The following is a 26,993-nucleotide window of genomic DNA, read 5'->3' on the forward strand; positions in this document are numbered from 1 at the left end:
ATGGGGAGATCTGAGGGTGCTGGGGGGCAATGGGGGTACTGGGGGGCAATGGAGGGCAATAGGGGTGCTGGGGGGGCAATGGGGGGATCTGAGGGTGCTGGGGGGCAGTGGGGGGCTCTGGGGGGTGCTGGGGGCAATGGGGGGCTCTGGGGGTATTGGAGGGCAATGGGGGGCTCTGGGGGTACTGGAGATCAATGGGGAGCTCTGGGGATGCTGGGGGGCAATGGGGGGATCTGGGGAGCTCTGGGGGTTCTGGGGGGCAATGGGGGGCTCTGGGGGTATTGGGGGCAATGGAGGGCTCTGGGGGTACTGGAGATCAATGGGGAGCTCTGGGGATGCTGGGGGGCAATGGGGGGCTCTGGGGTAACGGGGTGCAATGGGGAGCTCTGGAGGGCGCGGGGGGGCAATGGGGTGCTCTGGGGATGCTGGGAGGCAATGGGGAGCTGGGGGGGCAATAGGGAGCTCTGAGAGTGCTGGGGGGCAATGGGGGAGGCTGGGGCCCTATAGGGCTGGGGGTGCGGGGTCCCGGGGGTGGGGGGTGCCGGGGGTGCGGGGTGCCGGGGGTGCGGGGGTCCCGGGGTGAGGGGTCCCGGGAGTGGGGGGGTGCCGGGGCTGAGCCGATGCGCTGCTCCCGGCGGGAGGAGGCGGGGCGGGCGCTGCAGGGATCCAGCCCCAGGCGGGCGCCCGGCGCCGCCATGGCCGGGCGGAGGGGCCCGGGGGGGCGCCGCGCAGGCCTTGTCCCCGCCCATGGCCCTCAGCTGAGCCGCCCCCAGCGGCATCCCGGGGGGCAGAGATATGGGGGGGGGGATACACAGGGGAAGGGCACCTTGGGGGTGCCAAAAATGGGGCTTCGAGACCTTGTGGTGGTGTGTGGGGGACACGCGGTGTGTTCCCCTCCTTATCCCGGGCACCCTCCTGCTCATTCCCGTCCCTTCTTCCGCGTATCCCAGCTTAAACATCCGCGGTCAGTCGGGTTTCCCCGCAGGACCCCATCGCTCCGCGCTGCCTTAGGTGCAATGAGCCCATCGGGCCTCAGCTGAGCGCAGCAGCTGACACAAGGGTTAGGAGCAGGACAGGAGGAAGCCAACAAGGATGGGAAAAGTGGGATTTCTCATGGATCAAGAGGTGGAGAATGAGACTTATCCAAGGTTGGAGGCGAGGGGCAGGCAGGACCAAGCCCCACAGCACCAAATCACTGCAGGTGCTCAGCGCCATCCTTGGCACGGTGCCTGCACCTCCCTATGGCCGGACACACGGATGCTGCCCCGGCCCCCCCGGTCCCATGAATCCTGCAGGAATGCGGCGGCGGCGCCTTTCGGACGCTCCCAGCAGCATCCTGAGGGATTGAATTCCCACCCGCTATTCCCGGAGCCCCTTTGCCCGGAGTGTGAAGGCTCCGGGGTCCCTCCATGGGGGGAATTGGGAGCATCGAGGTGGGTTTAGCCCGGGTCTGACACATGGTTTAGAGCCGGGCCTTGGCACATTCCGGACTAAAGCAGGGAAAACTCTCTGGGCTTGGAATGGAGCCGCCTCTTTGGGTGCCCCCCGGCTGCACAGGGGGGCTTTTCCCGTGATCTTTTAGGGAACGGCAGAGGTTCGAGGGGCTGCTGGCGCCCAGAGGGGGATAACTGGGGTGCTGTGCCCGGGATTGCCCTGTCCCGGGGTGCCCCAATACCCCTTCTCGGTCCCCAACCAGCTCTAATTGATGCTTTATTGGTGAACCCCCAAAGGCTTGTCCCAGTCCTGATCCCAACCCCATTCCCAGTCTGAACCCCCACTCCCAATCCCCAACCTAATCCCCATGCCAGCCTAATCGCTGCAACAGTCCTAACCCTAATTCCAGCCCCAAACCCAGCCCAAATTCCCATTCCCAATCCCATTCCCAACCAAAACCCTGCCCGAATTCCCATTCCAAACCCCGTCTGAATTCCCAGTCTGGATTCCCAGTTCAATCCCAACCCAAACCCCATCTGAATTCCCAGTCCCAACCCGAACCCAGTCTGAATTCCCATTCCCAACCCCAATCTGAAGTCCCATTCCCAGTCCCATTCCCATTTGCAACCCCAATCTGAAGTCCCATCCCATCCCATTCGCAGTCCCATTCCCAACCCCAATCTGAAGTTCCAGTCCCATTCCCATCCCATTCCATTCCCATTCCCAGTCCCATTCCCAACCCCAATCTGACATCCCAGTCCCATTCCCATTCCCAGCCCATTCCAATCCGAAGCCCCATTCCCAGCAGGATTTTTGCCCTCCGACACAAACCCCACCACCCCCCTCGCCCTGCCCCACGCCCCGCCGTGGCCACGCCCCCTTGCGACCACGCCCCCCTTCGCTCCGTGGGCGGGGCTTACCCTCCTCCCACCCTCCCCCCCTGGCTGCGCGGTTGGGCGCGCTCGCCCTGTCCCCCCGCGCTTGAACCAATCAGAGCTCAGCTCCTCTGGCTCGCCCCGCCCTTCCCGGCGCGCAGGTCGGGCAGCGCGGAGGGTTTTCCTGTGCCGCCATCTTGGCGGTGAGGCGGCCGCAGCGCGCCGCGGCCATGGCAGCCACGGCCGCCGACCCGGGTGAGCCGCGGCGGCGGGAGGGGGCCCGCGCTGGGCCGGGGGCGGCGGGGAGCGGGGGGGTCGGGATGTCACCGCGGCTGGAGGCTGTGCAGGAGGGGGGCAGCGGGTGTTGCGTGAGGCTGAGGCTTGGGGGGGGGGACGACAGCCGGTGGGGTGTCAGTGCGGGCGGGGGGTGCTGAGGGAGCGGGGTTGGGGCGCTCGGGGCGGGTTCGGAGGGGAGGGCCCCCCCCAGCGGGGAGCAGGCACTGACAGCACCCGCCGTGTCCTTAAAGCTGCGGGGTTAAACCCCGCTTCCCGCCGGGTTCCTCCATTGGCACCAGGCAAAGGGCGTCCTGAGGAGGGCTCTTCCCAAACCCGCAGCTGCTCTTAGGGCCGAGGAGCCGGTGTGTGTCCCGGGGGGAGCGCCCGTGGCGGGGGGCAGGCTCTGCCTCCAGCGCCGCCTCCCTCAGGTTCCTAACCCGGGGCTGAGCCCTGCTCGGGGCAGGCTGGAGGTCGGTGGTAACAGCATCGAATCGTTGCGGTTTCATCAGGTTTCCTCCTGAAGTGCTCCGAAAGGAGCGTGGAGCGGGAGTAACGTGGAGCTGGGATGGTTGGACATCGTGGTGGCTGAGGTCACGCCTCCAGCTGCTGCGACTCTGGGGGTTGGTGTTTCCTTGGCTTGTGGGTTGAGGCTCCGTGTGGGACACGGTCAGGTCGATTGAGGGCTGTTAAATACCTCCCAAAGGATGGGGTGTTTGTGTTTTACATCCTAAAGATATAGGAAGTTTTTGGGGCTTTAAAGTGTTGAGGAAACGTGTTGGGTTGCTTGTCTGTGGTGATTCTGAGGAGCTGGAAGGGCAGGGTTGTGCTTTCACATCGTCTGCCAGTGCCTAAAGGAGAGCTGGAGAGGGGCTTTGGACAAGGGATGCAGGGACAGGACAAGGGGAATGGCTTTAACCTGCCAGAGGGGAGATTGAGATGAGCTCTGAGGCAGAAGCTCTTCCCTGTGAGGGTGCTGAGGCGCTGGCACAGGGTGCCCAGAGAAGCTGTGGCTGCCCCATCCCTGGCAGTGTTCAAGGCCAGGTTGGACACAGGGGCTTGGAACAACCTGCTCTAGTGGAAGGTGTCCCTGCCCGTGGCTCTAGATGAGCTTTAAGGTCCCTTCCAACCCAAACCACTCCAGGATGTGAAACCCTCCAGCAATTGGAGATGGTGTGTTAGGAAAAACTAAATCCAACCCCAAATTCCTGATTCAGCTCAGCAGGAAGAACTCTGAGATAGAAACGGAGTTGTGATCCCATCCTGGGGCAAAACCCGCTTGTGGCTCCCAGCGCCACCCCCTGAAACAGGGAGGTTACTCCAAGTAGTAAAACACTCCTCGTGTGGCTCGGTGGAGGGGGTGGGATGAGGATGGAGAACGTCTGGAGGAGCCCTGTGGATGGGCAGGGAAGATCCTGCTGGCTTTCGACTGCTGGTGCCTTGCAGAGTGTTTGTCTTTGGCGGCGTGTGATCCTCTGCAGAGGAGGAAGGGTTTAAAGGAGGAAAAGAAAAGGAACTTTGCACATCTGGGTTTAATAGTGGGAGCTCTGGGCAGCCTGACCGCTGTTGGCTTGGCCCTTTCCAGCAGGGTGGAGCGGGAAACAGGAGCCCTCTTTACACACAGGGTAGGAGCGAAACACATCACTTGTGACGGTTCTGCTTTAACCGGTGGCTCCTCTTCTCCTCCACGTTGCAAACCTCAACGGGGGCACTGCGAGATGCCCCCACGTTTGCTGGTACCCCCCAAAGCCCATCCTGCAGCTGGAAGAGGCTGTGCTGAGAGGTGGGACAGGAAGAACTTGCATCTTGAGGCTCCTTGTCAGTGCTCAAACTGCAGCTTGTGCTCGGTGCGGAGCCCCCCTGGGCTCCCCCAGGGGCCACGTCGCCTCGGGGAGCTGGATGAAGCGCTTTGCCTTGTGCAGAGCGACTTGTGGGGTGCTGCAAACCCCTTCTGCTGCCTGTGGCCGAGGCGAGGGCAGCCCCTGCACGGCTCGGTCTGGTTGAACTGCAGCGAGAGCTTCAGTCGCGCCAGGCGCAGTGAGGTTTGTGGTGGTCAGGTCTCCTGAGGAGGAGGGGAAGAGCAAACAGCATCCCCTGCCTGGGGGGGGACAGGAGGAATGGTTAAAGCAGCAAAATGCCTTGGTTTCCTTGCCTTACTTTCCAGGTTTTAACGTTAACTGGAGTTATTGGGACACTTTTAGTGCTGGCTGAAGGTCCTTCAACCCCTTTGCTTCCTGAAACCCTGATCTCACACCCTTGGACGTGGAAGAGCCGGGTTTTCTAGTTGCTTTCTTATAATGCTTCTTGGGGAAGGCTCCCAAGTGCTGGGCTGGCCCTGCAAGGCCTGTTCAACCAACCGAAACCGTCCCCTACTCACAGAGTAAGTCTCTTGGACGTCCCTGGGACACGTTGTAAGTGAAAGCCCTTCGCACGAAGCCTTGTGCTGCTGCTCCTGCCCCAGAGCTGCTCGAAGCTCCCTTGGCTTTACGGGGAGCTCACTTGTGGTTAAGTTTAAGCTGAGCCTTGTGCTTGCTCGCTCCTGAGCCTCGGAACAACCATCCCCTCCCAGCCCCTGCGGCTGGAGCCGCCAGTGGGACAATAAAAAGCGGGAGCAGGGATGAGCTCCCCGGCTCAGCTCGTCAATCCCAGCCTGGAAGATTCCCTGGGCCTTCCCTTCGGCAGCTTTGTCGCTGTGGAGATGCCAGGAGTTGTAACAGAGCCTTTCCCAAGGGAGCAGGGCTGGAAGTCTGCCGCTCCAAATGGCATTCCCGGCGCGAGCTCCCGGCCTCTGCTCTGCTGGGGGAAGCTCTGGGCTGAGCTGGGCTTGTGCTTCATGGGTTTCTCGTGGAGTTCCAGAGCAGGAGCTGGGCTTGCCCTGCTGGCCTCAGTTACGTTGGCCATAGGTTAAAGGCAGGCAGGGATTGAGCTGGGAAAGGGCTGGAGCAGGGAGCAGGACACTGCTTGTGCAGCAGCAGGGGCTCCATGAAACCCCCTCTGCCCTTGGGGGAGGCTCAACTGGGACCTATGGAGCTTGGGACACCCTCAGCACCAGCGGCTTGGGGGGTGCTCGCCCCGCTTTTGGGGTGCAGAGGTGGTGAAGAGGCTGTTGGCTCGGGTGGAAGCCCCATAACCACCTGGATGCTGTCCCTCCGGGGGCAGAGCAAAGCTACTACTGGTTTACAAGGCCAAACCGTGAGGTGTGTGATGGGCTTCCACTTGGGAAAGGGCACGTTGTGCCACGAGGGGGAAGTGCTTCCGAGGGGGAAGCTGAAGCAGCTCTGGTGGGAGGTGCCAGGCCACGCACGGGGCTCCTTGGGGATATCAAAGGCTCAGATGAGGCCTTTCCAAACAAACCGAGACCCCCCTGAGCCCTACCGAGAAGCTGCTCCGCGGAGGAGCGGCTCCGTGTCGCTTCCTTTCCTGGCCCAAAAGAGGAAATTCCTCTCTCCTTAATAAAGGGATCATGTGTGCTGCTCCAGAGCTCGGTCCTGCCCAGCCCCTGGGCTTGGGATAGCTGTTGAAAAGCCCTGGCAAAGGCTTGGAGGGGCTTGGACCCCTGTCCTGCTCAACAAAGCCCTTTGCTCTCAGCCCTTTCCCTGCTTTGGGAAGGGCACGGAGGTGTCCCAGTGCTCCCAAATGGAGCGGGGAGAAGGTGGGAAGGGCCTGTGGTCCCAGTCTCCGTATCACATTGTGCGACTTGGCTTTGTCCCATAGGAGCCAGTTTCCCAGCAGAGACCATGGAATCCTGGAGTGCTTTGGGTGGGAATGGCCCTTAAAGCTCATGTAAAGCCAGGGGCAAGGACACCTTCCACCGGAGCAGGTTGCTCCAAGCCCCATCCAACACTGCCAGGGATGGGGCAGCCCCAGCTCCTCCCTTCCACCCACCCCAGTGTCCCACCACGCTCCCAGGGAAGAGCTGCTGCCTCGGAGCTCATCTCGGTGTCCCCTCTGGCAGGTTAAAGCCATTCCCCTTGGCGTGTCCCTGTTTTCCAAGGTTTTCCTGGTGCTTTCCAGCATCTTGGTTAATTCTTTGTCTCTCAGATCGCGCCGTGAACCCTCTTGGAGAAGCAGCGTGGATGTTCTTAGGCCAACTCCCAGCTCTTCCCTTCCCCTTGTGCGGGCTGAGGCTGCTGGCACGGGGCTTCAGCCCCTCCCCAGCCCCACGCCAGCTCCTCCTCTGCGTGAGCAGCAGAGCACAGCTTTTGGGTTGGAGCTGATGGAAACAGTGTGTGCTCCGAGCCCGGCCGAGCAGCTCGGGGAGGGGGCACATGAAAGCCTTGGGAACCTTCCTCGCCCAGAATCAAGTGCTTTTAATGGAGCTCTGTGTGCAGAACGCTCCCCCCTCCCGGCCTGGGCGAGGGGGGTTGATGTAATCCTCACTTTGTGGATGGCTTTTTCCACTCTCCTCTTCAGAAATGGCATCAGATGTTTCCTCGCTGGGCGCAGGCGTCAGCTCCGGCAGCGCTGGAGGAGCCCAGGCTGGAGGAGCCATCGTGCAGAGAGCCCCCAAGAGGCGGCCTGGGTGAGCATGGCCTGGGGCTGGGGGGGATCAATGGGGGGAGGTTGGGGGGTGTGTGTGGGGGGGTGTTTCTGAGGAAACATTGCTCTCCTGCTGGGGAAACTCATCTCCTGGTAAGCGGAGAAGTGTCCTGGTTCCTGCAGGTGAGTTGCATCCAGTCCCTTCACATCACAGTGGTGTGTTTTGTGCCACACGTTAAACCAGGCTCTGTGGTGCGGAGGAAAAGGGGGGGTTAAAGGGCTGATTGCATGAGGAGAAGGGGGTTCCTCACCAAGCCTTGAGACTGGAGCAGCGAGACCAGTTGCTGCAGGAGAGGAAGAGGAACAGAGAATGGGAATGTTGGAGCTTTGCTCTGTGCCCTCTCTGGGAGGGGAGGATGGGGGAAGCTGTCGTGTGCCCGTGGCAGGCAAATGCCTCTCCCTGCCCCACTCACTGACCCTCCATCCTTCACCCCCTTTGCTGATGCTCCCCCCCGGCTGCTGCTTGTTCCCCACACTGCTCTTCCAGCCTGTTCCTCTGCCCTCCCACAGCCACTTGCAGGAACGGGGGTGCCCCTGTCAGAGCAAACACTGTGACGTGCTGCTCTGGCACTCACCAGGTCACCAGCTTGAACTTTAAACTCTTTAAAGGGTTTTCTCCTCCTCTCGTGTTTTGGTTTCTAATGCAGCTGATCCGAGCTGGGAATGCTCCGTCGGATGGGTCCCTCCAGCACTGAGGGTGGTTGTAGCAGCCTCGTGGGCTTCAGGTCGCTGAGATTTAGGAGCAGGAGGTGATGAAGTGGCTGCTCCAAGTGGGCTTTGCTCTCAGTTGACCCATTCCCTTGCTCTGGTTCTGATGGATGTGCAAAGGAAGCTCCCTTCTAACCTCTGTGGGTTGCTCCAAATCAGCCCCTGGGTTTACTTAAATCTTCCTTTCCAGAACCAGCTGCATCCCTGTAGGGACAGAGAGGAAAAACAACCTGTAAAGGAGGAACCACTTGGTTAATAGGGATCTTTTTGCTTCTGTTTTTCAGGCTGGATTTTGATGATGATGGAGAAGGGAACAGTAAATTCCTCAGGTGAGGAGAACATTTCTGCTGTGTGGTTCCAGGTGTGTCTGTGCATCCCCCTCTGGAGCAGCAGCTTAATGTCCTTGTGGCTTAATGGAGGGAAATGGGGGAGGCTGAAGGACTTCCTTAAACTCTTCCCTTTCTCCTCAGCAGCACCATTCCTCCATCCTCGCAGCTAGTGGCAAAGCAAAGCTGCTGTGCCCATGGGGCTGTGAGCGCAGGGAGGGGATCCCAGCCCTCCTTTGGGATGCAGTCTCCATCTGGAGCCTCCCTGGTAGCTCCCCCAGCAGGAGGAGCTTGGCTGAAGGACCAAGCCCTGGTGTTACAGAGCCCCAGGATGCTGTTGCTGGGTTCAGTACCAGCAGCTCAGAGGATTAAATCCTTTCCATCACTGCTGCTGCCCAGTGATGGCAGAGCCAAAAATCTCCTGCCCAGCAGCTTAGTGGGACACCAGGGAGCTGCTGAACTCTTGTTGGTGCCTCAGCCCCGTGTTACTTCATTCTCATCTGGTGGAAGGATGCTTCAGTTCCAGAGCCAGCCTGGCAGGGCAGCAGAGTGGCTCCTCTCGTGATCCATGTGGAGCACAGAAGAGGTGGAAGAGCTCTTGTTGTGTATTTGTAGTCTCACTACATGGTTTAGGACAATCCCATTGGCACTGGGAGCCCATCCATGTGTCACAGTCTCTTAGAGGTGGATGCAGGTAGTTCAGTAGGATCTACCCACCAGGGCCTTTTGGACGAGAGGCTTGGTTTGGGCTAGAGTGTAATTGAGCCTATTTCTTTGGGTGAACCTATTCCTGAGGGTGGTGCCAGTGTCCTCGATGGGAATGTGATGTGGAAAACATCATCAAGGGATAAAAGAGTTAAACTGTGATATTTTAAGTCGATAAATGGAGGGTTCTGGGCTGCCCACACACAGTGGAGTGTCCCTTTTGGGTACCAGCCCTTCTTGGGGTGATGTATTGAGTCTCAGTGGCTTTGGGAAAGAAGGAAGTGCCACCACTGTAAGAACTCTTCTTCCTCTCCCCCTTTCAGGTGTGATGATGACCCGATGCCAAACGATAAAGAGAGATTTGCCAGGTAAGAGCCTGCTGGGATGCAGTCGTGAAGCACCTCAATGGCAGCGAGATCCTGCAGCACCCTTCTCATCAGCACTTAGGTTCCCTCTCTTGGAAGGAAGGTGCTCCAAAGGGATCAGATCCTTCCTTAATGGTTTTGGGAGCAGCTCATTGGGTGGGAGGAAATGACGTTCCTCTTTTCCAACATTTCTTTCAGCTCTTGCCTTGGACTCTCCTTTCCTCCTGCTCAGGACACTTGCAGAGATTCACTTTCATGCTCTTACTTGAACAGGGTTTCCTGGCACATGCTGGGGGTTGTGTGTCTGGGGCGTTCCTCGAGCTCAGAGGGTGCAGTAACATCACAGGCAAGGCTTCAACTTGGTGCTTGAAAGTCCCCCCCAGCGCTGGCACCACCCTCACGGTGCTTTTCCAGCTTTCTGGAGCCTCTGGAACTCAGATCTAACCATTTCACAGCTTTATTTTGGGTTCATGTGTAACACGTGAGCTTCTCGGTGTGTGTCCGAGCTCTGGAAATGCCAGCACGTCCCCTCAGTGTGAAGGCACCTTGTGCCACGTCCTACCAAGAGAGAAAAAAGAGCAAATGCAGGGTAATACAGGCCAAGAGGCTGCTCAGGGAGAGGTTTCACTTCAGGAATGCCTGGAATTGGGGTTAAAATGCAGGTGATGGAGGACGTGAGGGCAGTTTGTGTGCCCCCCAGTTTCACAGAGCTGGAACCAGTGCTAGAACTGCTCCGTGATGCTGCAGCCAGAGCTGGAGCTCTCCATGCACAGGAGTTTTCCATGCAGAGAGGCCAGGAAAGGGCAGAACTGAGGATTCCAGGTTGCTGTTAGGTGCCAAAGGGCTGGCAGGGATGTAGCTGGGAGCCGGAGGGACAGCAGCCCCTGTGCCCTGTGCCCCCGGGTTAGTACCCGTGTCGGTGAGGAAGGAGTAAGTAAGGAACAAACCAGCCCAGCCGTGGGCTGCTGCGGCCTGGAGCAGCAGTGTCAGCAGTGCCTGTGTGCTGGAATGTGGGCGTTATCCTGACACTTACTGCCCTGGGCAACAAGGGTGGGGGCAGGAGGTGGGAGCAGCCGGTGGGGTGCGTGGGACACCCCAAAGGCAGCCACAGGCTCCCCTCTGCATCTCTGCCCCTGGGCTGCCCATGGCTCTCCAGCCTGCTCCTCACACCCTGGGAGCCCCCCTTTTCCAGCGCTCCCTTCCCAGCCCCCTTTTCCAGTGCATCCTTCCCAGCCTCCTTTTCCAGCGCTCCCTTCCCATCCCTCCTTTTCCAGCGCATCCTTCCCAGCCTCCTTTTCCAGCGCTCCCTTCCCATCCCTCCTTTTCCAGTGCATCCTTCCCAGCCTCCTTTTCCAGCGCATCCTTCCCAGCCCTCCTTTTCCAGCGCTCCCTTCCCAGCCTCCTTTTCCAGCGCTCCCTTCCCAGCCTCCTTTTCCAGCGCATCCTTCCCAGCCTCCTTTTCCAGCGCTCCCTTCCCAGCCCTCCTTTTCCAGCGCTCCCTTCCCAGCCTCCTTTTCCAGCACTCCCTTCCCAGCCTCCTTTTCCAGTGCATCCTTCCCAGCCTCCTTTTCCAGCGCATCCTTCCCAGCCTCCTTTTCCAGCGCTCCCTTCCCAGCCTCCTTTTCCAGCGCATCCTTCCCTCCTCAGATGGTTTGAGGCAAAACAGAGCATGGAGGGGAACACGACTCCTTTGTTACTGCACTAAATCCCTTTGGAAGTGGAAGGGGAACACAACCACCTCCTGCCCCCCATGAACCCAGTGAGGATTTAGATGGTCGGCCTCTGCCTCACTGCCCACATGTGGTACCTTCCCCTTTCCTGGGGGCAGCTTTTGTTGGCTTCTTGTTTTCCAACCCTCAAGGAGGAAAACTCCCCCTCAGCCTCTCTGAACCAAGGTTTGCACATCCCTCTTCCCTGGAAACTGGGATGCAGCTGCTGGGAATGTGCCTCTGGAGGTGAGGTGCCCACCCTCAGTGTGCTCGTTGTGCTGGAGCCACCTCCTGCGGGGTCCTCGCTGCTCTTTCTGCAGCAGCGTTGCAGGAGCCTGTGCTGGGGGCTGTGAACACGACCCCCTTTGGGGCTTTGGGCTTGGGTTCCGGCATTTGCTGCTCTGGTTTGTTCAAACCATCAAAGAAGCTGTTGGGTTCTGTTCTGATTACCTGAAAAGAGGAGTTTGATGTGGCTGGGACCCCCCTTCCCAGTTCTGCCTTTAACCTTCTAATCCTGCACAGCGTAACTGGCCCCTCAGTGCAAGCCAGAGCTGCCCTTTGCCTCTCCTACAGTCTTGGTCAGCTGAAGAACTTCACCCCAGCAGAGATGGCACTTCCCTGGGTGATGAGTGCTTGGGTTTCTGGAGCTGCTCCTCTGCCAAAGAGCCGTGGCCAGCGGCTGGTTTCCTCCTGCATCTTCCCATTTCCCAGTTCCTTTTCCATTTTAGCTTAGCTCCCTGATTTTATTTTTAGGTCTGATGATGAGCAGAGCTCAGCGGATAAGGAGAGACTTGCCAGGTAGGAGAATGGAGATTTCCAGCATGGACAAGCAAGAGTATTTCCTTTCCTTAATGTTTTCCTAGGCATCCCTTCTCTCTGGTTGTTTTCCCCCTTCCCTTCCTTCCCTCCTCTTCTGGACTTAAAGCTGACCAGACTCCTGGCAATGGCTGTGTGATTGCAATGAGGAGGAGAAAGGCATTTAGCCCCCTTTGGGAATGTCTCTGGGGAATACCCAAGGGGATTTGTTTGCCCAGGAGCTCAGGGCAGAGTGGTTTGGCCACGGCTTTCACTGGGTGCTGTAGCTTTGCTAACCCGTGCTAAACACAGTTCCTCCTGTGCTGGCTCAAAGGGCCAAACGGCCTCTTCCTGCCTGGGTAAGGTTTTGTTGCAGGAATGCTGCTGTTCCAGCAAAACAGACATGGAAAAGCACCAATTCCGTTTGTTCCACCCCAGAAAACCTTCCAGGTGAGGTGCTGGCCTGTGTGCGACAGCTTCAGGCTTCCCGAAAACAGGATTTCCCCCCGGTTCCTCTGGGTAACTCAGGAGGGGCTGTGGCTGGAGTGACCAAAGCAGCCACCTCGCACCACCCCGTGTGCCAGGGTGGGATGGGCTGTTGGGGAGCTGCATCCCTCCAGCAGCAAAGCACCAGCTCCAAATGCACCCTCCAAACCAGAGCTGCTCCGCTCAGCACCAAGGGTTCTGCTGCTGTTTGCTGCAGAGCTGGGGGTGAAGGTCTCTGAAGGGTGGCTCCTTTTGTGCCTCCCCACCTTCTCTGCGGCTTCTTAGAGCTCTTCCACCCCACGCTTGTTCTGAAGGACTAAAGAGACTGTCTGAGGTGCTGGGAAGGCCCCAATTCTGCTCAGGTTCTTGCCTGCTGCCTGGTTTTAAAGCAAACCAGCCCCCCCAGCTGCAGGGTGGCATAGCTTCAGTGTCTGAGCAGCTGAGGAAACCCGAGGTGGGACCTGTGGGCACAGCAAGCAGCAGTGCTTTGGGCTTTCTCCTTCCCCACCAGCTGGTTGTCACTGGCGTGTGAGAGTCGGCAGTAAAGGCTCTTTGGCCATGGGGCATGTCAAAGCTCTGGTGGTTTCCCAGTAGCTTTTGTAGTGGAGGTAGTGGCTTCGTTTCCCACTTGGAGAAGCTGCACTGAAGGTGAGTGTGATCATGGAAGCACTTCTTTTTCCTGAGTAGCAGTTTCCTACAGCGAGGAGCAGGTCACTGAATGCTGGCACCCACCTGGTAGTCGCTGCTCACTTTGGTTATCCTCTTGAATTCACTGCCTTGGCTGCGTTCCTTCCAACACTTCCACCTCATTTCAGTTCCCACCATTGCTTCTTTGCATCCGATGCATCCTTCTGCGTAGGAAACCTGGCTTCGGAGTTCTATTTGGAAAACCCACCTTAGCAACCCAGTTAAACCACATCCGCTGGAGAAAATGAACCAAGACTTCACAAATCTCATCTCTGGGGGTTGATGGGGACTGTGAGCAGAGACATGTGAAGAACCGTGTTAAGGGCTCTGAGGGCAGCATTGGTCATGGGGCCTCTCTAGAGGTCTGGGTGGATGCTCTGCCCACATTGGCCTTGGTCTGTATAGAAGTGAGCTGTGTATCTGCTCTAAAGCTTTCCCTCCTGGCCATGAGAGCGTAAAAGACTCTGTGTAACTGAGAAGTAGCTTCATAAAAGCACTGCAGGGTGAGACTCCTCTGGTGTAACTTGGGTGCCCACGTCTTAGCTGCAGCCCTGGCCTCCTCGTATGGTTACTGGAGACCTGTGGGTGCCTGGAGGGTGCTGGTGGAGGGGATCGGCTTCAGCATCCCTGGCCAAGCACGGGTGGGATGGGTGCCCCAGGCTGCACCAGTGCTCTTCAAAGCAGGAGGGAGGTGAAGGCACGTGGAGAGCAGAGGCTCGAAGGAGCCCTTCCCTTGCCGCAGCGCGATGGAGCCTGCGGGGAAGCTGCTGCTTGGCTAAACCAGCTCGGCCTCGCTCGAGGCCTTCCCCAGGGAGTGAGGTGGTTCCAGGGAGGCTCTTGTCTGCAGCACAGCCCCGGGGTTCACTCTGCTCCTTGCACTTGTTCCTCTGTGCACGCCCAGCATGCGAGGCGCGTGCGGCCCCTCTAACTCCTGCCGCATCTCTTGTGCTCTGCGCTCGTGCCGCGGGGGCCTGGTCAGGCCCGCCGCCTCCTTGGTGATTCCTGCTCCTCTTCCTCCTCCCTGGCCTCTTGCAGGGAGAACCACAGCGAGATCGAGCGCAGGCGCAGGAACAAGATGACTGCCTACATCACCGAGCTCTCGGACATGGTGCCCACCTGCAGCGCCCTGGCGCGCAAGCCGGACAAGCTGACCATCCTGCGCATGGCCGTGTCCCACATGAAGTCCCTGCGGGGCACGGGCAACACCTCCACTGATGGCACCTACAAACCCTCCTTTCTCACTGACCAGGTCTTGCCTTGATGCTGCTTTTGGGGGAAATCAGAGAATGGGTTGGGTCGAAGGGACCTTAAAGCTCCTCCAGTTCCAACCTCCAGCCATGGGCAGGGACACCTTCCACTAGAGCAGGTTGCTCCAAGCCCCTGTGCCCAACCTGGCCTTGAACACTGCCAGGGATGGGGCAGCCACAGCTTCTCTGGGCACCCTGTGCCAGCGCCTCAGCACCCTCACAGGGAAGAGTTTCTGCCTTATCTCCAACCTGAACTTCCCTTGTTTCAGTTTGAACCCATCACCCCTTGTCCCATCGCTCCAGTCCCTGATGAAGGTCCTTCTCCAGCATCCTTGTAGCCCCCTTCAGACCCTGGAAGCTGCTCTGAGGTCTCCATGCAGCTTCTCTTCTCCAGGCTGAACAGCCCCAATGTTCTCAGCCTGTCTCCCATGGGAGCTGCTCCAGCCCCTGCTCATCCTCGTGGCCTCCCCTGGCCTTGCTCCACCAGCTCCATGTCCTTATGTTAGGGACCTCAGACCTGCACACAGTGCTGCAAGCAGAGCAGAGGGGCAGGATCCCCTGCAATGAGGGGGGAATCAGACTGTGGGTGGGGGGCAGAAGCACCCAGGGTGGGGTTAGGGGGTGTCCGCTGCCTGGCTGTGGAGTGAGGCCCGTGTCTGTCTGTCTGTGAACGCAGGAGCTCAAACACCTCATCCTGGAGGCCGCCGATGGCTTCCTCTTCATCGTGTCCTGCGAGACGGGGAGGGTGGTTTATGTCTCTGACTCCGTGACTCCTGTCCTGAACCAGCCGCAGTCGGAGTGGTTTGGCAGCACCCTCTACGACCAAGTGCACCCGGATGACGTGGGCAAGCTGAGGGAGCAGCTCTCCACGTCGGAGAACGCGCTCACAGGTAACGCAGCCTGCGCTGGGACTGCCAGGGGCGGGTGTGTGGAAGCCTGCGGAGGGCTTGGATTAAAACCTTCCCTTCGTAGAAGGAACCAAACCCTGGTGCCTTTCTAACAAGGATCCTGCAGCCCCCCCTGAGAGTGCATCTAAAGGTACCACTGGTGACACTTGTGTCTTGCTAGTCCCCGATGCGTTGCCTGGTGCCTGCGCGCATGAAGGCTGCTGCTGCAGCAGCATTTTGCTTTCTCCTCTTCCCTCAGGTCGCATCCTGGATTTGAAGACGGGGACTGTCAAGAAGGAAGGGCAGCAATCCATGAGGATGTGCATGGGCTCGCGGAGATCCTTCATCTGCAGAATGAGGTAATGAAGAGATGCCCTGATCTCCTTTGAGCCTGAAGCTGGACTTGCTCCCTGGCCCCTTCGTGCTCTTATTTCAGCTCCTTCTGACACAGCCATGGTATTACAGGGCTGAGCTCTCCACACAGTGCTCACGCTCAAGCTCTCTCTTTGCCCTAAGATAGCTCCCAAGACTTGTGGCAGAAGATCCAGTTCCAAGGAGCAGTTTGGTTTGGCCCCATGTGTCCCTTGCAGTCTGTAGAATGAGATGGTGGAGATGCAGAGGTTCATCCCCGTTTATAGATAGGCTTATATCCCTCTTACTTAGCGTTGTGAGACAGTTTTGATGTTGGCCAAGGAAGGTAAAAACCTTTCCCCTTGGATTTCTCCTCCTGGCCCAGGTGTGGCAACAGCTCCGTGGATCCAGTCTCTGTGAATCGTCTGAGCTTCATGAGGAATCGCTGCAGGTAAATGGGACAAGAGGCAGAGGCAAACCCCTGTCATCAGAGTGCTGGGGACACAGAAGAGCTGAGATCCGCTGGGAGAGGAACCAAAGTACCAGATAATCCTGGGGAAGATTATCCTGGAATCCTGGAATGGTTTGGGTTGGAAGGGACCTTAAAGCTCATCTAAAGCCACGGGCAGGGACACCTTCCACTAGAGCAGGTTGCTCCAAGCCCCTGTGTCCAACCTGGCCTTGAACACTGCCAAGTGTTTGTATCCCAAGCTTTGCAATCAGTTGGACACCACGTGTCCCTTGCCCTGGTGCTCTTGGGCTCTGGACTATATTGTCCCTTTTTAACTTGAAACTGAGACAGATGCCAGCCTGTTCTGTCCTCGAACCTCTGAAGGTTCATTTCCATGAAGTCTTTGTCCTTTTTGCACTTTGAAGATGTTCTGGGGAAGCTTCTCTTTTAACTACAAGTAGGAACCTTGCCTCCCCTTCCCCCAGTTTACTACAGAGCACAACCAGGCTCTTTCTCTCTCCCAAGGAATGGCTTAGGGGCAGCAAAGGACGGCGAGCCTCACTACGTCGTGGTGCACTGCACGGGTTACATCAAGGCCTGGCCCCCTGCAGGTAACAACTTCCCTCACTTGGGGCTGCTTTCAAGTCTCAAGTTGTCCGTTCTGAGGCCTGAAGATACCAACAGATGCTTTGCACATGTGTCTCCCACTTCCTATCTACCCCTTTTGTTTCGGTTTGAGCTGATGGTTGCAGATGTTGGGTCAGAGATCAGTGTCTCTGGACAGTGAGATGCTGTAGAGGGTGCAAATACCATCACCCCCTCTGACCTGCTGGCTTGGGCTGGCAGTCAGAGATCTTCAACCCTTCTGGTGATAAAAGGAGGGGGAGGCAACTTAACTTCCCCAATTCCTCCATGGGAAAGGCTGTTGGGTTACAGGACAGGGTGGGAGATGCACCGAGGTCAGAGCTGAGGGCCTCTTTGCTCAGAAGTGAGCACTTTCTCCTGTATTAACCCTGCTGGGTGGTTTTGGCTCTCCCCTCTCAGGTGTTTCACTGCCTGATGATGACCCAGACGCTGGCCAGGGCAGCAAGTTTTGCCTCGTGGCTATTGGCAGGCTCCAGGTGAGTGGGATATTCCAACACCTCAACATTGCCTTGTCCTCAGAGTGCCCAGAGTTCGACTGGTGTGTGTGAAGGTGCTCCCTGACGGCCCCAAATCCGACTGCAGGGTCAGGAGGAGGTGGCTGCACCGGGTTCACTAACACCCTCCTGGTCTCCCCTCGCAGGTCACAAGCTCCCCCAACTGCACAGACATGAACAACATTTGTCAGCCCACAGAGTTCATCTCCCGACACAACACCGAGGGCATTTTCACCTTCATAGATCACAGATGTGTGGCCACAGTTGGGTACCAGCCACAGGTGAGGTGATGCAGGAGCTTCCTCAGCACTAACTGCTGCTCCAACTGCCTTCTCCTTCCTCCCTCTCTTGCACAGCACGGCTCTGCCTGGCTAACACATGCCCAGGGCCTAAACCAGACGTGCTTCTTCTCCAGCAGTTGTGTTTTCATGTGCTTCTCCATGGGCTTTGATCCTTGGGAGGATGGGTGGCTCTGGCTTATGTCAAACATCAATTAGGAGCAGTTTGGCTTCCATTTGAGTTTAAGATCTAACATTAGGCAACCACTATTGCGCTTCTCTTTAAACACAACGGGCCTTGGTTTGTGCAACAGTGAGTTGGGGATGGGGGGAGCAGCAAGTACCTGTCCAAAGGGATCTGCTGCAGCTCAACTGCCTTTGGCTCTCTCCCAATTCCTTTCCAATTAGGAGCTTCTGGGGAAGGACATTGTGGATTTCTGCCACCCAGAAGACCAGCAGCTGCTGCGGGACAGCTTCCAGCAGGTACAGCTCTGCAGCTACCCCCTTGCATGCGGTGTGCTGCCCACTCTTGGTGCTTGCAAAGCAGTGACATGAGTTGGAAAAACAAGAGAAACCTCAACTTTAGAGCTTGCAGTTACAGCCACGGAACTGTACACGTGCAAAACACACCAGAAGCATCTGATTGTCTAACTGTTGGATTCATCCTCTGGCTGCTAGTCCAGTCTGCTTTTAGGGCCAGAGCCGTGGCTACAAAGGGCTTCTGTGAACCACTGGCTCATCTCTAGGGCCCAGCCCAGTGCTGCACAACTCGAGGTGGAGCTGGTTTCCTTGCCCTGTTGTCGTTACTCTTATTTCTGAGGGCCTTGGACTTGTGGCAGGGCAGGTAAGGCTGCCCCTGTGCTTTCATGACTCCAGAAAGTAGCTGCTCATATCCATTTGTCCAAATAGAACCAGAAGCAAGAGCATGTGCTTCATTTGCTGGAGGCTTTTTCATACATCTCACCAGTGCACAGAGAGGGAAGGGCAAAAAGGGGATGTTGGATTCTTCTCCCATGTCATTCCGAAGAGTTGGCAGTACCATTTAGCTGAGGAAGAGCAAGAGATGGTCTTGAGGCTTCGAGGCAAAGGGGTGTTAGGGGGGGGGCTCAGCAGCAGGGTGCTCTTCAACACCTTCTTTTATCAGGTCCTACTGATGGCATTACGTTTTTTTAGGTGGTGAAGTTAAAAGGCCAGGTTCTGTCAGTCATGTTCCGATTCCGATCCAAAAACCGGGAATGGCTCTGGATGAGAACCAGCTCCTTTACCTTCCAGAACCCCTACTCGGATGAAATTGAGTACATCATCTGTACCAACACCAACGTCAAGTATGTACATGGAAATGACTTGCCAAGCACCAGTGATAGCACCCATCCTGAGGGGACCTTGGCCCAGAGTGACCAGCAGCACAGGACAGCAGGAGCTTTGGCCTCTCCCCTCGCCCTGGGGAATTCCTGGAGGAATTGCTCTCTTCCTGGGCTGTGGCAGGCTCTGGAGAACTAGAAACAACTCCTTTGGCTGTGTTGGTTGTAGGGCTTAGCAAGCTGCCAGAGCTCAGCTCCAGCGGTGCCGCCTTTACCTCTGCTTCCAGGAGCAGGTCTCCTGTGTGTGTGCTGGCGTTCAGAGCTCATAGGAGTGAAGTCTAACAGCCTCTGGATGTAGCTCCAAGGCTGCTGGGACACTCCTGCTCCGTGGAGTGGCTTTTCACACGAGCAGGGCTCATGCAGCTCATGGTAGGAAGCGAACACTTCGTTTTCGTCCCTGCTGTGGTCTGGCCTCGGCCTCAGCATCGAGCTGCAGTGGGGAGGCTGCTTTCATTGCTGCTCTCTTCTTTTCCCCCTCGTTGGCTGTCCTGGTGGGTTGGTGCCTCTCCTTTGGGAGCGATCGGAGCTGAGCAAGCTCCAGGCCCCTCACGGAAGAGCAGCAACTGAAACAAGGCAAAAAAAGAAGGAAAACCAAGTGCCTGCGTGGGATTGAGAAGCGTAGATGGGGTCTGTGCAGCCAGGCAAGCCATGCTACGTTGCTTGTGGGCAAGGCAGGGTCCTAGAGGGCAGGGAGCACTCCTGCCCTTCCTGCAGCTGGCAGGCTGCTGCTTTCCCTTGGGAAAGTGTGGAGAGTTGAGCAGTGACAAATCCCTCTGGCTTTACAGAGCCTGAGTGCAAGCGCAGGGCTGAAACCTGATGTGGGGCTGCCACAGGCCTCAATCGCAGTGCTGGGGTTAGAGAGATCTCTTTGAACTCATTCATTCCACACACATCCATTCCCACATCCATGCTACGCCTTCAAAAGCACTGTGTGAGTTGGGAGCAGCAGCAGCCCGTGCCTGCTGGCCTTTGAGGTGCGCTTTGTCTTTGCTGGGTTATCTGCGTTGTCTCATCTTCGAGATCAGGTGCTACCCGAGCAGCAGCAGCAAAAGAGCTGTTGGGAAAACGCTGGATTTCTGTTCCTTTCTTGTGGAGTTCACCGTTAACTGGCTTCTGACAGTGACAGAGGAGCAGAAGGAACTCCACCAACGTCTTGGGCTTAAAACCTAAAGCTGCTCGTGGTCTCTGGAGTGTCTGAATGGGGAGGGTTGAGGTTCCTGCCTTGCTTGTGCTTTAAGGAGGATGCAGACTTGGCCATGCTCCTGGTGTAGGTTATTAGCTGCTCCCTGCTCAGTGGAGGGGTGCAGAGCCCTTTGGCTCCCAACCATGAGCATCGTATTCCATGAACCCCAATCCAGAGACCGTGGAGCCGGGGTGGAAGGATCCTTCGCTCCAACAGGCTTTGCAAGCGCAAAGCTTCCCGGCCCGGGCGCGTTCTCCTGCAGCTGTTTGCTCCCCTTTGGTGTGTTTTACCATCTCTTTGTCCTTTTGTCTTTCTTGCTTTGCTTTGAAGGAACTCGAGCCAGGAGTCTCGGCCTGCCCTCTCCAACTCACTGCAGAGGCCCCAGCTGGGGCAGGGTGTCAGCCTGCCCCTGGAGATGGGCACAGCGCAGCTGCCCGCAAGGTCAGGAGGTGCTCAGCTCCTTTTCCCGTGCCCATGGGGCTGGTTCTGCCCTCCTCTCACACACACAGCCTTCCTACCCACCCTGTCCTCTGCAGCGCTCAGCTCCTCTGGCTACTGAATCAGTGGGGTAACCACAGAGGAGCTGTGCCCTTGGCAATCGCTTTTAGCAGCCGGTGCTCTCCTGTTACAGACACTTTCTATTTTAGGCAGCAGCAGCCCCCCCAGCAGCCAGAGCTGGAAGTGGTCCCAGGAAGAGAAAGCCTGTCTGGCTACGACCACTCCCAGGTAAATCACCAAACCAGCTTCGCTTGCTCCTTCTCCTTATTTAAATGCCCTTCCGCTGGCGTGGCCACACCGGGGTGACTGGAGGCTGCCCAGGGTTCGGAGAGGGAAGTGCTCTGCCTTGGGTCTACTTGCTGGAGTCTCCTCTGCCCCTGTGGCATCCTGCCTTGTGGTGGGCCCCTCCTTGGTGCTGCCAGCCCTAACTGGCTCCCAGGAAAACACACAGGGATCCAGGGAGCAGCCTCTTGCCTGCCAGGGCTTCTCCATCCTGGCTGCAAGGGGGTTGATGTGCAGAGAGCTCACGTGTAACCTGCTCGCAGGTTCCTGTCCAGGCTGTGACTGCTGCGGGCCCAGAGCACAGCAAGCCCTTGGAGAAGGCTGAGAGCCTCTTCAACCAGGAGAGGGACCCGAGGTTCAGCGAGATCTACAGCAGCATCAGCACAGGTAGGGAGGGCGCAGCGTGAATTCATCCAGCTTCAGCTTCAGTCTGGCTGCTCTTCGCTCCTTCTGCAGTCCCTCAGAGCAGCTCTGGGTGCAGGGGCTCAGCCCCTTGCCCAGCTCTTGCACAATTGTGCTGCTTGTGCCACTGGCTGGAGCGGTTTTAACCTGCCAGAGGGGAGGCTGAGATGAGCTCTGAGGCAGAAGCTCTTCCCTGTGAGGGTGCTGAGGCGCTGGCACAGGGTGCCCAGAGAAGCTGTGGCTGCCCCATCCCTGGCAGTGTTCAAGGCCAGGTTGGATACAGGGGCTTGGAGCAACCTGCTCCAGTGGAAGGTGTCCCTGCCCGTGGCTTTACATGAGCTTTAAGGTCCCTTCAACCCAACCCACTCCAGGATTCCATGTGCTGCTGTGGCAGGAGCTGTGCTGCAGCTGGGGACGGAGCGGGTGCGAAGGTGTCTCTTGCTCCTTTCTGCCCTTGGCTGATTCTTGCTGTGTCCCTGGGAGCAGTTCTCTGTCCCTAGTGTGAGTGCAGTGGCTTCTCTAACCCCAGAGGACCTTAAGCCAAGTTTCTTAGCAAATGGAGAGGAAATCAAATTAAACAGGCTCTTACAAAACCATCTGGAGCCCGTGTCTGGAGAAGGAACAGTCACGTTTGCTTTGGATCAGAGCAGTTTCCCTTCACACGAGCTCCTGCAGCTGGTTCTGTCCCTGTTCCTGCTGCTGAGGCCTCCTCAGCCCTGAAGTGGTGACTCCCCCTCTGTCCCCAGACCAGAGCAAAGCTGTTCCTGCCAGCACAGTGCCTGCCAACCAGCCCCTCTTCACCCAGGGAAACACCTTCACCCCATCGAGACCTGCTGAGAACTTCAGGTGAGGCTTCCTGTGCTCTCCTGAATGGCCTCCTGCTGGCTTGGTCTTGTCCTGCACTTGTCCCTCTCCTGGTTGTGTGTCCTTCTGCAACTGCTGAGTGTTCCCAGCCTCTCCCTGTGTGACAGTGATGGGCCAGAAACGTGTTCCTGTATGGTGTGAACAGAAAACACGGGGGGAACCCAGCTGGGCATCGCTTTCTCTTGAGTGCTGGGGGTGAGAAGGGCTCCTGCCTCTTGGACATGCTTAGGCTGAAGCCCAAGAGCTGAGCCTTGCCCACAAACGCTCAGTGCCCTGGGTTAGTGATGGCTTGGTTAGTCCTGGGGTAATGGTTGGACTTGATGATCTTAAAGGTCTTTTCCAACCTGGTTGATTCTCTTCTACAGGGGCAGCACGATGGGCACTGAAACCACGTTTCTGGGCTCATCTCCCCCCCAGTAACGGGCACAGGGGTGGTGTTTGTGCCTGTTCCTCCCGTTTGGGGTAGCAAGTGCCTCTTGTCGTGCAGGAGCAGCAGCATGGGCCCTCCTGTGAACATCATTCAGCAGCAGCCCTCCGCAGCGGGCCGGATCTTAGCGCAGATCTCGCGCCACTCCAACCCAGCTCAGGTCAGCGGAACCAACTGGGCTCCAGGGACACGGCCGGTGTTCACACCCCAGGTAGCAAAGCCTGAGCCCTCGGTGCAGGCCCCGGCTCCCTGCTGTGGTACAGCCCCTTCTTGCCACCACAGATGGACCCGCTTTAGCTCCGCAGCTGATGCTGGAGCGGTGCTGTGTGCCCGGGTGCTTCCCCTTGGGGCCAGTCCAGTAGCTTCTCACCCTCGCTGAGATGAGGTTCCAAATGCATCTCTCCTCTTCCTCTCCTGTTTCTTGTTCCTTTCCAGCAAGTGGCATCCCAGACAGTGAAGACTCGACCCCCTTCCTTCAGCATGGGGACTTTCCAAGGCACCCCGTCCTCCTTCAGCCCCATGGCAGCGCCTGGCTCTACGGCTTCCCCTACAGGGGCTGCGTACCCAAACCTTGCCAGCCGTGGCACAGGCTTCAGTGAGTACAGCTCGGGGTGGCAATGAGGTCCCCTGGGAGGAGAGGTGGGAGCCAGATACAGCCTGGGTGGGAAATGCTCCCCATTGTTTCCTTGTGTGTGTTGGGAATGCTGGAATGTAGCGGGCAGAGCTGCGGGGGGGGCTCACCAGAGGGCAGGGGGAGAATCCCCTCCCTCGACCTGCTGGAGAAGAGGAGGCTCAGGGGGGACCTTCTCGCTCCCTACAACTGCCTGACAGGAGGATGGAGCCAGGAGGGGGCTGGTCTCTGCTCCCAAGGGATGGGACAAGAGGAAACGGCCTCAAGCTGCACCAGGGCAGGTTTAGATGGAGCTGAGGAACAATTCCTTCCCCAAAGGGTGCTCAGGCATTGGAACAGGCTGCCCAGGGCAGAGCTGGAGTCACCGTCCCTGCAAGTGTTCACACCACGTGTAGCCGAGGCCTCAGTGCCATGGGTTAGTGATGGCCTTGGCACTGCTGGGAATGGTTGGATGAGCTTAAAGCTCTTTTCCAATGCACTTGATTCCATGATTCCATGCTGGGGGTGCAGCCCAGCACACGGGGGGGGTCTGGGCTCACGCGCACGCTGATGGGTCATCACCCACCCCCCACGTCCCCGTTGGCCTGTGAGGCCCCATCCCTGCGCCGGGAATGACGCGCCCGCTGTGCTCTGTCCCAGCCGCGGAGGCCACGCAGGCAGCGGCGCCGTTCGCGGCGCGGGCGGCCGAAGGCGTGGGGATGTGGCCGCAGTGGCAGGGCCAGCACCACGGCGCCGCGCCCGGTGAGCAGCACGTGCCGCAGCCGCAGCCCAGCCAGCCCGAGGTGTTCCCGGTAAGAGGCTGTGGGGCGGGCCGGGGGGGCAGGCCGCGGGCGTGAAGGGGCTTTGCTGCCCTCAGGCACTGCCTGAAGGGCTGGAGCTTCCCCCTCTGGGCTGGAGGTCCATAAGGAAGGAGGTCTATAGGGCAGGCCGGAGGTCCATAAGGAAGAAGGTCTATAGGGCAGGCTGGAGGTCCATAAGGAAGGAGGTCTATAGGGCAGGCCGGAGGTCCATAAGGAAGGAGGTCTATAGGGCAGGCCGGAGGTCCATAAGGAAGGAGGTCTATAGGGCAGGCCGGAGGTCCATAAGGAAGGAGGTCTATAGGGCAGGCTGGAGGTCCATAAGGAAGGAGGTCTATAGGGCAGGCTGGAGGTCCATAAGGAAGGAGGTCTATAGGGCAGGCCGGAGGTCCATAAGGAAGGAGGTCTATAGGGCAGGCTGGAGGTCCATAAGGAAGGAGGTCTATAGGGCAGGCTGGAGGTCCATAAGGAAGGAGGTCTATAGGGCAGGCTGGAGGTCCATAAGGAAGGAGGTCTATAGGGCAGGCCGGAGGTGTATAAGGTGGGGTGGAGGTCTGTGGGGTGGGCTGGAGGTTTGTAGGGCAAGGCTGAGGTCTATAGGGCAGGCCGGAGTTCTATAAGACAGGCTGGAGGTCTATAAAGCAAGCCAGAGGTCCAGAGGGCTGGAAGTCTACAAGGCTGGAGGTCCGGAGTCCAGAAGGCTGGAGAATTGTAGGTCTGGAGGTTCTGAGGGCTGGAGGACTGGAGGTCCAGAGGGATGGAGGACTGGAGGGCTGGAGGTCCAGAGGTCCAGAGGGCTGGAGGACTGGAGGTCCAGAGGGCTGGAGGACTGGAGGTCCAGAGGTCCAGAGGGATGGAGGTCCAGAGGTCCAGAGGGATGGAGGACTGGAGGGCTGGAGGTCCAGAATGCCGAGGCCTCCCACTTGTGCATAGCCCAACAGAGCCGATCCTTGGGCGGTTGATGCTCTGCTCCAGCTGCGGCCTCTCCCTGTGTCCCGCAGGACATGCTGACCATGCTGGGGGAGCAAGGACCCAACTACAACAACGAGGAGTTCCCGGAGCTCAACATCTTCCCGTCCTTTTCAGAGTAGAGGCGGGCCTGGGGAGCACGCCCCGGCCAGGGCTTTGTCTCCAGGGCCTCGGGCCTCTCAACCCTTCCTGCCTTCCGGAGGTGAAACTCCACCACGGAGGAAGCTTGACCGGGAGGAGAAGATGCTGGTGAGGTTGTGGCACCTCCCCTGGGCGGTGCTGCCGGTGGGGACTGGTCTCCTGGAGGCCTCAGGACTGGAATGCTGCCCGAGCTCACCAAAGGCCCCGTGGTTCCTCCCGCTGGGCTGGTCGGAGGGGTTCCCGTCTGCGTCCCAGACAAACCCCTCCAAGCTCCAAGGTGGCTTTTTCCTGTTTTTATTTCAACCTTCTATACCGTGACTCTCTTTTCTATAAAACACAAAGTATTGTAACTTTTCCAATATCGGAAGAAGCTCTTCCAAGTGTTTAATCCATGTGTAACTCAATCCCAGAGGATGCTCAACTGAGAGCCCGTGTCCAAAGCAGCTCCTCGCTGGAGGAACCCTCTTTGGAGGGTTGTTCCCTCAGCTCTGAGGTGCTTTAGTGACTCCCACGTTGGTGGTTAGTTGGATTCCATCTCTCCTGTGAACTGTGCGATGAGTTTGGGCCTCGGAGTCGGAGTCACCATCGACTCCCTTGGGCCCCGTGGTGCCGGGAATGACGGGATGGTTCCGAGCCATAAAGTTATTGTATCTCCAGAGCTTTGGTCTCGCTGCATCTCTCCTGCAGCTGGGTCCTGGGCTGCCATCAGGCATGGTCACAGCTGACCATGGGGTAATGGAGCTGCTCTGCGTGGTCAGGGGGGTTCCACCACGTGGACATCCAGCTCCTCACCTTTGTGTCGGAGCTGGGCAGGGAGAGGGTTTGAGCCTCGCTGAGGAGCTGTTTCCCTCTCAACGCAACGCTCCCTGGCTCCTTAAAGGCAAATTCATGCCATGTGAGGACCCTGTTCCCAAATCCTGGGATGGAGGCAGCTGAGGGAGACGGGAATGGGAGCATTGAGGGTTTATATCTCACTTCAGCAGTTTAAACCTTCAAATCTTGTGGCTTCTTCAGTGGCCAGAAGAAACTTGGGGCCAGTGTTGCCCTCCTGGGGCTGCGCAGCCGGAGCCTTGCTTCCATCCCGGCAGGAAACTTGCTCGCGGCGGAGTTGAACCCGGGAGGAAGCCTGGCACAGCGCCGCAGGGGAAGGACGAGCAGCATTCCTGCAGCCTGCTTGTGGTCGGGATGAAATCCGGGCACTCCTCCCTCCTCCCTGTGTGCCAGTGGGGCTGAGAGCCCTGAGCTGGCCACGAGCGGCTGCTGTGGGGCGAGGAGGGGCCGTGGTGCTGGGAGCTGATGATGGGCAAGCTGCTCCCAAAGCATTCTCCTGCTTTTATTGGAAAATTAAGATGGGAAGTTGGTTTTTTTCCTCATTTCCAACCCCGCTTCCAACTGTAGCCATGGAAAGGTGGGAACCTCCTGTGTTTCCCCCCTCCCTGGCCTTTTATCCAGGGAATCTGCTACCAGCAGTAACACCATGGACCTCTTGTTGCCTGCCCCATCCCAGTGCCAGGCTATGGAGTTATCCCAGGCTTGGAGGGATCTGGTTGGGAAGTAGCAAGGTGTTACCCATCCCGGGTGCTCCCACCTGGGCCGAGCTGTGCCCTGCTGAACGTGGGAGCCCTTCCCGCTGGGATGCAGGATGGAGCAGCCCTCGCCTGCGCAGGGAGGAGGAATGTTCCCGTTTCTAGCGCACTCAAGCCCTGCAGGAGGTGGCCTTTGGTGCTCTCTGCAGTGATGTCCTTCAGCCCAAGCTCTGCCCAGGGCAGCGGAACCTCCTCTTCCTCCTCCTGGGGGCCCTGTTCCGGGCCCAGGGCTCCCTCTTGCTGCAGCACTTGGCGATAGTTCAGTGGGGCAGAGGTTTTACAACAAGGTCTTTGCCCTTTGCAAAGCTCATTCCTGCCTCCTCCCTCCCTGGGCCACGGCTTATCCTGAACCCCCATCCTTCACCTGGCAGCGACACTCGGGCAGCAGGGCCAGGAGGGACCCCTGGGTGCTCCCTCCCTGGGTGCTCCCTCCCTTCTCCCTCAGGTACTTGCAGTTGTGGGCTGGAGCGTGTCACAGCCCCTGTGGGCTCTGGCTTGGAGGATGGGTGTTGGGGCTGGAGAAGAGAAGCCATGTGGAGACCCCAGAGCAGCTTCCAGGGTCTGAAGGGGGCTACAAGGATGCTGGAGAGGGACCTT

General features: G+C 58.2%; 1 protein-coding gene across 7 annotated transcripts; it reads left to right on the forward strand.

Moving 5' to 3' along the window:
* Window positions 1-2,480: 2,480 nt before the first annotated feature.
* On the forward strand, window positions 2,481-25,466 carry ARNT (aryl hydrocarbon receptor nuclear translocator). Of its 7 annotated transcripts, none has more exons than XM_030473932.1 (23): window positions 2,481-2,564; window positions 6,996-7,104; window positions 8,114-8,158; window positions 9,184-9,228; window positions 11,688-11,732; window positions 13,938-14,151; window positions 14,826-15,039; window positions 15,122-15,187; window positions 15,296-15,395; window positions 15,773-15,838; window positions 16,364-16,449; window positions 16,883-16,959; window positions 17,124-17,258; window positions 17,664-17,738; window positions 18,429-18,580; window positions 20,130-20,240; window positions 20,447-20,525; window positions 20,843-20,966; window positions 21,728-21,827; window positions 22,333-22,483; window positions 22,708-22,867; window positions 23,543-23,694; window positions 24,702-25,466. In XM_030473932.1, exons 1-23 carry the CDS (start codon window positions 2,540-2,542, stop codon window positions 24,789-24,791), a joined length of 2,421 nt encoding a protein of 806 aa, XP_030329792.1. In that variant the 5' UTR covers window positions 2,481-2,539; the 3' UTR covers window positions 24,792-25,466. The 7 variants fall into 7 exon arrangements, with proteins under 7 accessions (XP_030329792.1, XP_030329794.1, XP_030329795.1 ...); XM_030473934.1 differs by having other exon boundaries at window positions 22,333-22,432; XM_030473935.1 differs by lacking the exon at window positions 15,122-15,187.
* The last annotated feature ends 1,527 nt before the right edge of the window (window positions 25,467-26,993 follow it).

Source organism: Strigops habroptila, chromosome 22, assembly GCF_004027225.2.
Source record: "Strigops habroptila isolate Jane chromosome 22, bStrHab1.2.pri, whole genome shotgun sequence".
NCBI classification, from domain to species: domain Eukaryota; kingdom Metazoa; phylum Chordata; class Aves; order Psittaciformes; family Psittacidae; genus Strigops; species Strigops habroptila.

Excerpts from the sequence above, each read along its gene's own strand:
- ARNT (XM_030473932.1), top strand. The coding sequence starts at position 2,540 with ATGGCAGCCACGGCCGCCGACCCGG. Across the intron at positions 11,733-13,937 it reads GATAAGGAGAGACTTGCCAG|GGAGAACCACAGCGAGATCG; the intron begins GTAGGAGAATGG and ends GGCCTCTTGCAG. Across the intron at positions 15,188-15,295 it reads CCCTGAGAGTGCATCTAAAG|GTCGCATCCTGGATTTGAAG; the intron begins GTACCACTGGTG and ends CTCTTCCCTCAG.